The following is a 10522-nucleotide window of genomic DNA, read 5'->3' as shown; positions in this document are numbered from 1 at the left end:
ATTTAAATGGCAATATCCTCAGATGTAACTCGATCGCAGCTACTTGCCACTTCCATTTTTCAAGCGCTCTGCATGCCCAGGAGATATTTTCAAACAAAACAAATCCGCATGACAAAAAGTTAGCAGGCTTCTTGCACCTGTAAAGAGAACAGATTGGCTTCCAGAGAAAAGCAGTTCTTTCCCAGAAAAGGAAACCATTACAATCAAAACTCCAGATATTGAGGACACAAATTCAAGCGCTTCTTTTAAGAAAACCATTCAGGTATTTTCAAATGTGAAAGCAGATCCCTCACACAATCATGCTTACATTTGTTTGGATTAGCAGAACCAAGGACCAAGATCACCTTCGTGTAGATGTGAAATTGCAAAGCACTTAATTACACACTGAGATGCACTTAATTACACACTGAGATCCACTAAGTTTTATAATGGGTAGGGAAAAGGCATAGGCTCCAACGCCTGAGGAAGTCAGAAGGATAACATACTCTGACTCTAAAAGAAGGCTAGCATCCATTCATAAACATAAAGACACCCCTGCCGATCAAGCACCTCAACAGCCCTGTGGAGGTTGTAGCCTTTAAATGTGCAGCACTACTGTTCTTCACTCGTATTCCACATTTCTCCTGTTCGTCCACTGAGCACGATTCATTTACGTAGTCATACAACTGCTTGAATGTATCCTTAACTTTGTGGGTGATTGCTTCACATTCACTTTTGTCTGTTATTGGAAGCATGAGGCTCGTAACAAGGATTACTCTAAAGTATCTTGGCAACATGGAGAATACCCAATGTGCAGCTAAGAAGTGAGGGATGAATGATACAATTCACGAGAGCAATTCACAAGAGCAGGTGTAGGAGGACACCCAAGGAGCATGAATAAATAGGTGAAGCACCAGGAGTGAAGTTCCACATTTGGGTATGGCCGATTTCAGTACGATATAGGAGGCACACTCAAAGGTAGTTGGTGATAATATATGGTCCAGGAGGTAACTAGGGAGTCCAAATACAAGCCAGCTTCTCACCATAATTTTCTGTCCCTGCGCCTTCTCCCAGTTTGCCATTGCAACAACAGCTTCACATTAAGATATACTCTGCTAGCCCCTCCATTGCAAACTATATTCAAAGAACTATGCACCTCATCCTTCGATTTGTCCCTCTTTGACCTTACAATCTAGATTTGGCTGCCACAGCATGGATATTGCATAGCATCACATATGGAGCAGCACTGTCTGGATTCAACTCAACCCCGCGCATTGCACAACGTTCTCCTCGTTCCACATCCACCTGATGTCTGCAAGCACCAAGCAATGCCATCAAGGATACAGTTGTAGCTTTTAATGGCATATTGTAGATCAAGTCTTCAGCTTCATGCAACCTGCCTGCCCTCCCAAGGAGGTCAACTATGCAGTTATAATGATTTACAATGGGTGAGATACCATGTTCTTCTGACATCAAAGTGAAACAATGAAAAGCCTCATCCACAAGGCCAGAATGGCTGCATGCAGAAAGTAGACAAACAAAAGTAACTCTGTTTGGTGCGACTCCCTCCTGCTTCATTTTGTCAAGAAGTACAAGGGCAGCCCTGCCCTGACCATGCTGAGCACACACTGCCATCATGGCATTCCAAGAGACAACATTACATTGTGGCATATTTTCAAACATCTCAACTGCATCCTCCAGGCTGCCACAGTTACTATACAGATTCAAAAGCGCAGTGCTCAAAACCACATCTGACTCAAATTCGCTGCCCATAATGCGGGCATAAAGATGCTTGCCTTCTACTATCGCTGCATGGTTGGCACAAGCATCGAGAATGCTAACATAGGTGACCCTGTCAGGCATTGAGCTTTCCTGCTGCATTTTACCAAAAAGTTGCAGGGCATCCTTGCCTTGTGCATTCTGAGCAAACACCCCAATTATCGCATTCCAAGAAATTGTATCCCGTTCAGGCATTCTGTCAAATATTTTACAAGCATGTTCCCAATTTCCACACTTACCGTACATGCTGATAAGGGAATTTGCTACAAATAGATCCAATTCAAAATTAGTAACCATAATGCAAGCATGTATCCTCTCACCTTCAGGTTGGCCTAATCCAGAAAGAATGGTAACAAAACTAACCTTATTTGGCATTATTCCTTCTGTCTGCATCTGACTAAAAAGCTGCAGCGCCTCTGCACATTGTCCATGCTCAGCATAAGCTGCAATCATTGCAGTCCAGGTAATAATATTTCGGTCAGATATCGTGTCAAAAGTGCTCCTGGCATGCTCCAAGTTTCCACATTTTCCGTACATGTTAACAAGAGCATTCCCCACAACAATATTTGACTGGAATCCATATCTAACAATGAGAGCATGAATTCCCTCACCTTCAGCTACGAGTACCAGGCTGGCACATGCATCCAGAACACTAATAAATGTTACCCTGTTTGGGGTACACCTATCCTGCTGCATTTGAGAAACGAGTTCCAGAGCCTTTTTGCAATGACCGTTCTTCACATATGCTGCAATCATAGCATTCCATGAGACAACGTTCCGTGTGGGCATTTTCTCAAACATACTCTGGGCGTTGTCTAGACTTCCGCACTTGCTATACATGCTAACAAGGGCAGTCGCGACAAAAACATCTGATTCGAAACCCTTACCCACAACAAGAGTATGCATCGTCTTACCTTTGAGTAGATCGGTTCGGCTTTTGCATGCTGAAAGCACGCCCACAAAGGTGACTCTGTCAGGCATTACCAGTTCTTGATGCATCCGTTCAAAGAGTTGCAGGGCTTCCATCCTCTGCCCGAGCCTTGCATTTGCTCTGATTAGAAAATTCCACGAAAACACGTTCCTTTCACTCAAGCTTTCGAAGAACGTTTGGGCTTCTTCTAGAGCTCCACACTCGCAATACATTAGTATAAGAAGACTCCCTATATACGCATTCCCCTCGAGTCTATCTTTCACAATGAGTTCATGGATGCGCTTGCCTTCCAACAGGGCTTTTCTATCCCTGCACCAACGCAAGACAGAAGCGTACGTGTCTATATCTTTCGGACTGCAGGATCGATCCAGAGTCTTCTCTTCGGCTTCCCGAGATGAAAATTGCAAACTAGGCGGGCATCTAAAAGAGAGCTCTTTCGTTTGCTCAATTCTTGCTGCTAGCCGTGGGCGATCAGACCCTTCTAATCCCACCTTCCAAGAATGAAGTAGCCAAATCGTGCACCCTCGTGTGCTCCCCTTTAAATAAAACGACGGTAGAATTGAGCCCATAAAAGTGTCACGTTTTCCATGTCTAGGGGTCCTGCATGTAGCTGATTTCTTGCTGGGAGCTAGATAACAGTTTACAAAGCCGCCCCGATATGTTTGGACTTTGCGGCCATGGTTGCTGCTCTACTTAATTTGCTGCGGCGTAGTATAGCTGTTAGCGATGGATAGCTATATACAGTGTACACTCCTAACAGTTGTTGGAGGTGTTAGAGCTTCGTCATGTGCTCGTTTTGGGCAGGGCTCTCGCTCCTAGAAAAGACCAGTACTGAACCAGTGCTTTTACCGTCTTAAGGTGGATCTTGATTCTAAAATTGCTAATCAATTCACCTTGCATACTTCGATTGGCTTTTGAAAGTTTAAAATTGCTAATCAATTCACCTTGCATACTTGGATTGGCTTTTTGAAATTTTGCGTAAGTCTTAACCCATGGCTTTCACACCTTCCATCTCCTCCTTTCATTGCATGTACCTTCCATCTCCTCCTTCCTCCCAAAGTTGAACTTCCCTGTTCTTCTCCATTCCATGGACCTTGTTTCTCCTCCTTCCCCCTAAAGTTGCCTCTTGTCTTTCTACCTCCTCCCCTCTCCAAGCCTCCATCCAAGAGCTCCTTCTCCGCTCCGTTGGGTCTCAAAATAAGACCGTAAAATGTCTTTAATTTCAATAAAAAAATTTCAAGTTTCAAGACCCCCTCGACCATAGGCAGCGCTGGGTCTCAAAATAAGACCGTAAAATGTCTTTCATTTCAATAAAAAATTTCAAGTTTCAAGACCCCCTCAACCATAGGCACTGCTTACCTTGGCTCTGTGCTCAGTTTACTCAATGATTCAGCTTGATGAGCAGCTATGTGATGTTAATTGAGGGCAAAGCACATCCCCCGGCCCCCTGTCTCTCCCACATACACACACATTCTCTCTCTTTTCCTTTGATTGTCTCCTTCATGCATGCACACACACAAAGAGGCACTAAAGACTCTCTCTCTCTCTCTCTCTCTCTCTCTCTCTCTCTGCACTATCGATATCTCCATCATACACCCAAGTGTGCTCACTCTCCCTTGAGTGTCTTTCTCACATGCATACACACATGGACACTCAAGCATAGTAGATATATCCCACCTCTTTTGTTTCTCATGTACATTTGCACACACATACTCTCTCTCTCTCTCTCTCATACACAAACAAATTATATCTTGTAACTATTCCCCTCACACACATATGCATGTATACATACACACACAAACAAACAATCTTAGGAGGCATTCACACGCAAACAATGAAATTTAGGCTTGCTCTCCCCTTTGGCTACCCACATGGCAACTCTTCCCTAATGAAAGAATAGAAGTAAATATAGATGTATCTATATATGTGTAGGTGGCCTTGATTGTGCAACATAGGTTTATATTTCATTTCTAGCTTTTCTTTTTTAAACGTGCATTAAACCATTTTTCCAACTAAAAGCAATTCTTAGGCTTAATTGTGATGTAGTTTAATAAAACTTAAAGTGTTATTCCTTAAAATCAAAGGGAAACTTGGAAGAAATTGTTTTAATTCGTTGAGGGGATGATTCAAATCCTATGACCACTTGTCAAAAAAATCCACAATGAGGCCAAAGACTATCACAAAGCAAAAGTCCAAAAAATTGTGTGTGTGTGTGTGTGTGAGAGAGAGAGAGAGAGAGAGAGAGAGAGGGAGAGGGAGAGAGAGAGAAATCCTTGTTAGTATTAGTATAGTCAAATTCCCAGTTGAAATTGGTAGAAGCAAATACACTTGTGGAAGTATTATCGATTCTGACAATAGAAACGTAGATGTACTGCCCTTAGCATTTGGATGTCTGGTGGCATCATAGTATCTATGCTTGTGGTTTGTTGCCCTCTACTTCGTATTTCCTTATGTGCATGCTCTCTTTTGCAAGAAGGTATTTTGCTATATGGCGACCGCATGTATGCCCAATCACGAAGACAAACCACAAGATTCGGGGGATTCGATGGACACAAGCAGTGGAGAATTTGAAAGAGGTCACTGTTTCTTTATTTCTCATTTTCAGATTTCCATTTCTTTTTTTGCACACGTGTTTTCTCAAGGATTTATGACTACACAACAACATAAGTTTGCTTTCATGATGCTTTCCCTGAATAAGATGAATTCCATTCATGTGGCCTGCAAAGAGAGAGAAGAAGGAGAAGAGAGAGAGAGAAGAAGGAGAAGAGAGAGAGAGAGAGAGAGAGAGAGAGAGAGAGAGAGAGAGAGAGAGAGAGGCTTGCCCAAAGTGAGTGAGAGAGAGAGAAATGGAAGAGGAGAGAGAGGGAATGAATGCACTTCCAAAAAAAGCACACCCAAATTTGAAAGATATGCTCTAAAGTCAACACATCAGCCAATCAAAGAATTTGGAAAAAAAACACGTCTAGAAAATGCTAGAAATTATTTTTGGTTTCCGAAAGTTGAACATGATGCAACAAACCCCCCACAATTGTCCCACTTCTCTACACAAGAAGTAAACCTATGTACTCCCTACATACAACATTTGGACAGAAGAAGAGGAGACATGATTGATACAACTTATGCAACAACACTCAAAATTTCCAACAAGAGCAATCGGTAGTCTATACATGGAACATCATTGCAGCAATAAACATGATGTTCAAGGCATATTCTACAACAAGAGATACAAGCTCAAAATGGCAATGTAATGCTCAGATAGCCTACAATAGAAGGATGTTGGTTCGGGTGCCTGCAAGTACCACAACTTGCACTTGCTACTTGCGTGGAACCCTCGCCCCCCACAAACGTCAACGATATACCAAAATCCTCAAAATGGAAAAGGGGGATTAACAAATCCCAAGAAATGTACCATAGGAAAATCAAAAACACACCAAGATTTGCATGCTCATGTTGTGGATGCATGACTTTCAAATCAAAACTAAGACATGTTAGTGTGGACGTCCAAATGTTTATGCGGGATGAAAACATGTGGTTGATGGCCCCTGCAACAACGAAAAGTCATTACGTGTGTTTGCTTTGCTATGGCAAACTCCACGTCAAGAAAATGCCCAGATTCTTGCAAATGAAAATGAACATGTCACCCAAAAAAAGGTACACATCCGCTCTCAACAAGATTGAGGAGCACCGGATTTCTATAAGAATACCATTCAAACAAATTAGGCAACTGTCGTATGAAGGACAATTTGGCCTCCATGATAGTGTCATTAATATCTTCATTCATGTCGATAGAGGCCAACATGTACTGCCAAGGTTCATAAGTGACAACACAATAATCTCATTAGTGGTTTGGTGTGCCCATCCCTTACGATGTGCAAGATGTGCACACTACATGAAATGCTCGACAGTCCACCTTATAAATACAACAATGTGAAGATCAACGACACCTGGCTACAATACATATGGAAACTATAGAGTACTTATGGAGTTCACTACTAAGAAATCATATGTATCACGTGCGTTCAAGGGGTATTTTAAAAAAATTATTAAAAATTTTCTCCCAATAAAACCACCCTCTTTACTTGTGAACTAACAAGTTTTTTTTAAAAGTTGAATTAAAAAACCCCTCTTGTTATTGTAATCATGTTAAAAATTTTCCAAAAAATGAATTAAAATACCCCTCCTTTTGAATGCATGTGGTAAACTAAAATTTTGTGAGGTGAAACCCCCGAGGCAAAGTAGTGAGTAGACAATTTTAGGCACACCAACAACAGTGTCCAAGGAACATTTGCAAACTTATCTTGAAACAGATATGTTAGTCCATGGTATTTATACGAGCCAACAAGTGGTCGATTATGAGGACAAACCCGTAGTTAGTGCCCCTATCGAAGGCTTTTGCCCTTTGAGACTTAAGGAAAAGCACTATGAGGAACTGGCATTTCCAACTCTATTCGATGGGTGCACTCGTGCATATGACATACCCAACCGAGCAAGTTACCAAGACATAGTAAAATGGGAATTGAGGAACAAAGACAAAAGATTTACATGTTCAATCAAATTTTTTTTTAAAAAGACCATGAAAGTATTGGTCCAACAAGTATTGTCATCAACTTGGGTATGCATGCGAAAAGGTCAACTCCAAGGGACAACCCTTCAAGTAAAGACTACAATAATAGACATGAATATCAAGAAGCTGCTACAATAAAAAACTGGATACCGTGACTTTGTCTACTTGCAGACATCAAGCTGACTACAAACAATGACTGAAACTTAATGTCTTCACAATAGTCACACAATTGGGGCCACATCTTCTTCATCACACTTTCTACCGGCTGCAAAAAGACGATGGGTACCATTGTTGGCATGCCTTCACAAGCTATGAGAAAGAAGGCTTGAAACTAAATAAACTTATTGTGCCGACAATGTTCGGGAGCTTATTAGGTGGGACCCAATCACAATAGCTCAATACTACGTACAAAAATTCAAAGCTCTAAAGACATTGCCATGCCAAGATAGTACTCTTCTGGGGCTAACTTCAAATTTCTAATAACAGATGCAACCAACACGACCATGGTTTGCTATGGACAGAGGCAGCATCAGCCTACAAGAACTACAACAACAATGTCTTGGAGGCCTTCATAGATGCACATATCACAATAGAAAGTACAAAACTTCCAAGCACGTATAATGATTTACAAACTCACAAACACAAGAAAACATGTCTTCTCCGTCGATGGAGTTCGTAGAAAGAGAGCTATTCGAGTAGTTGGAGCGGTGGCTGGCCGATGGAACCGTCGGCCGATGGCGTGCTATTGGTGGTGGCTTTGGCGGCGGCTTGCTGTGCGTTGGAGCAGCTGCCTTCAGAGGGGCTACGTCAAAAATGGCGATGGAGGTAGCCCGTGAGCCCGCGATGAGCCCGTTGCTTTGATGGAGGGGTGCTTCGTTGGAGAGGCCGTATGGCTTTAGAGGTTGTTGGCGGTTGAAGACGGTGGAGCTCGTAGGTAGGTGCGCCCCTCGAGAGGAGTCGTGAGGACAGGAGCCTTAGAGATGTCCGTCAGCACCTAACTACCTTTAGCCCGTAGAGCCGCCATTGTTGAAGGTGCATGAGCACTGAGAGGGGCCAATGGCTTGGACTGTGGGTCGGCTCTCGGCTCTTGGAGGTGATCGTTGCTGCGTTGAAGGAGCTCCTTTCGGATGGAGGCGTCGTTGCCAAGACTAGCGCAGCTCGTGGGTGTTCGGTTGTAGAGTGTTGAGATCAAGGAGGTCCAGTCGTGGAGTCGTGGCTGGCTGCTTGCAACTGTCGCTGCTGTCCTGAGGTGAAGCCAGTTGAAGGAGAAGAGCGTGGAGGCTGGCGTGCTCCGTGGGCTCGCAGAAATAGAGGTTGGCGAGGAGCTATTGTGGGGAGCCGCTCACTGCTCTTTTGTTGCAGCCACCCTTGTAAGCTTAGGCTACAGAAGTCTAGAATTGGTGGACGTAGATGGAGCAGCCAACCGCTCAGGTCGAGGCTCTTCTTAGCGTAGAGACTATCGTTGTTGGGCTGTTGGAGCAGGTTGGCTGGAGCACGGGCATCGATAGAAGCTGCCTTGTTGAAGTCGCTTGATGTTGAAGCTGTCGATGGTCATTGGTTGCCCGTGTGCTCTTGCAAAGAGAGCTTGAGCTTTCTCTCTATACCTCAAGAGAGAAATCTTTCTCTCTATCTCTTTCGCAAGCAAATAGGAGTAGAACAATATTCTCTCCCTCTCAGTAGATCTTTCACCTGAAGAAGGAGAATATCTCACAAAGAAGACCACAAGTAGAACTCTCTTTCTTTCTCTCGAACTTGAAGTAGAACTATGAACGGAAATGGACAGAAATCTATTCCAATGAACATAAATTTTCTCTCAACGGAAGTAAATGGAAGAATCTCACAATCACTCCAGAGAACTCTCAATCTCACAATCTCTCTCACACTCTCAAGAATCTCAATGTCTCAGCGGAAGACAAGGGAGCTCTGATACCATGACAAAATATGAAGAGGGGAGAGGAGAAGAGTGGAGATGAGGAGAGAGGGCACAGCTAGAGAGCACACCACAAATGACTAACTGTACACTAGAATTAGTTGAAAAAATAGAATATATACAAACCCTTTTAGGGTTAGGGTTAGGGGATCTAACCCTTTCCTTTATAGCACTCTATAAGGTTAGTGCTATGCACATATGATCACGTGATGGTGCTATGCACACATGATCACATGATGTTGAGCGTGAACTCTCAACAGGCTATGACTATAGCAATGTCAAAGATGAAGGGTGAATCAAAAAGCTTGACCAAATTAACCTTCATTTTTTAGTCTACCTTTGCATTGACTTAGCCGTTCCCTTAGGAAAATGTCAGTGAGAGAGAGAGAGAGAGAGAGAGAGAGAGAGAGAGAATGTCAGAGATCACCTTTGTCCATATTTCCTTCTCTTTTTTGTGTAATGCGCTGAAAATTCTTATGTGCTAATCTCCACAAGTATTAGTGTGAACACCAGAATCGCTTTGCAGATAGATATCAAAACCTATCTTTGAGAGTATCAGTGTGATCATGAGCGTTAGGAGCTCTTCTATCGGATGGTGGCCATTTGATTTGCTCTATGAAGGCTTACAAGGCGCTCCTACTTTCTACTCCAGATCTGTGGCTAAGTTGGGTTCTTAGAGGAGACAATAAAGGAATTGCTTGAGGCTTCTTTAAGAGATGCAAATAGTGCTTATTCTATGTCAAGGGCACACAGTGGGAGTAGGAGACTTCATACGTATGAAGATTTTCGTGCTCAGAGTGTTCCCACAGTGACCGGTAGGGTTGAGGGTTGCTGGAAAACCTATAGCAGAAGGCAAAGTAGTTTCATCAAAATAGAAGACAAGAAGTCCACCAGTTGATTGTTTTCGCAATGGTCCCTATGATCATCCCCATGATCTCTTTGGATCTTGAATCATAAACCATTGAAGGCATTGCCAAGAGAGGAGCTAGGGATTTGATGTTGGGAAATTATAGGTCACCTCCCCATCTATGGGAAATTATAGGTCAACTCCCCATCTGCGAGCCCCCAAAGGGCAGCATTGTGGCTGCAATGTGGGTAGTAGTGAGAGAAAGATAATTACCTGGCAAAGAAGGCACCTCTTGGAGGGCAGATTTGAGGCGCAATTTCCCAGAGGCTATCCATAACTAGAGAAGGCAGATGTATGCAAGAAATCTAGCAAGGAAACGTGGTGTTGACTTGGTGATGACATCAATAGGTGTACAGTTGTCCACAGTTAGCTAAATGAAATGGTTGGGAGCAAATCTGGGGCTTGGAGGGGACCCAGACGTGTGTGGATTTG

The 10522-nt window shown here is 43.1% G+C and overlaps 1 protein-coding gene across 3 annotated transcripts; it reads right to left on the bottom strand.

Moving 5' to 3' along the window:
- Nucleotides 1-412: 412 nt before the first annotated feature.
- Nucleotides 413-3517, bottom strand: LOC147891291 (putative pentatricopeptide repeat-containing protein At3g13770, mitochondrial). 3 transcript variants are annotated; one of them, XM_087389616.1, is made up of 4 exons: nt 2673-3517; nt 2370-2504; nt 2122-2201; nt 413-1291 (listed from the first exon to the last, which is right to left on the bottom strand). In XM_087389616.1, the coding sequence occupies exons 1-4, from the start codon at nt 3256-3258 to the stop codon at nt 1241-1243; spliced, it is 852 nt and encodes a 283-aa protein (XP_087245742.1). In that variant the 5' UTR covers nt 3259-3517; the 3' UTR covers nt 413-1240. The 3 variants fall into 3 exon arrangements, with proteins under 3 accessions (XP_087245742.1, XP_087245740.1, XP_087245741.1); XM_087389615.1 differs by lacking the exon at nt 413-1291 and adding an exon at nt 1780-2021; XM_087389614.1 differs by having other exon boundaries at nt 413-2201.
- Nucleotides 3518-10522: the final 7005 nt, after the last annotated feature.

This window comes from Dipteris shenzhenensis, chromosome 18 (assembly GCF_047967505.1).
Source record: "Dipteris shenzhenensis isolate YYH24624 ecotype China chromosome 18, Dip_SZ_1.0, whole genome shotgun sequence".
In the NCBI taxonomy this organism is placed as follows: Eukaryota; Viridiplantae; Streptophyta; class Polypodiopsida; order Gleicheniales; family Dipteridaceae; genus Dipteris; species Dipteris shenzhenensis.
Note: the sequence above shows the minus strand (reverse complement) of the source record. Positions and strands in the feature narration are given on the sequence as shown.

What these genes read in the sequence shown, in the direction of transcription:
- LOC147891291 (XM_087389614.1), bottom strand. Translation starts at nt 3,258, where the DNA reads ATGGGCTCAATTCTACCGTCGTTTTATTTAAAGGGGAGCACACGAGGG. An exon ending in CCGAACCGATCTACTCAAAG is followed by an intron (nt 2,505 to 2,672) that starts GTAAGACGATGC and finishes CTATGATTGCAG; the next exon opens with CATATGTGAAGAACGGTCAT. An exon ending in CCTGGTACTCGTAGCTGAAG is followed by an intron (nt 2,202 to 2,369) that starts GTGAGGGAATTC and finishes CAATGATTGCAG; the next exon opens with CTTATGCTGAGCATGGACAA.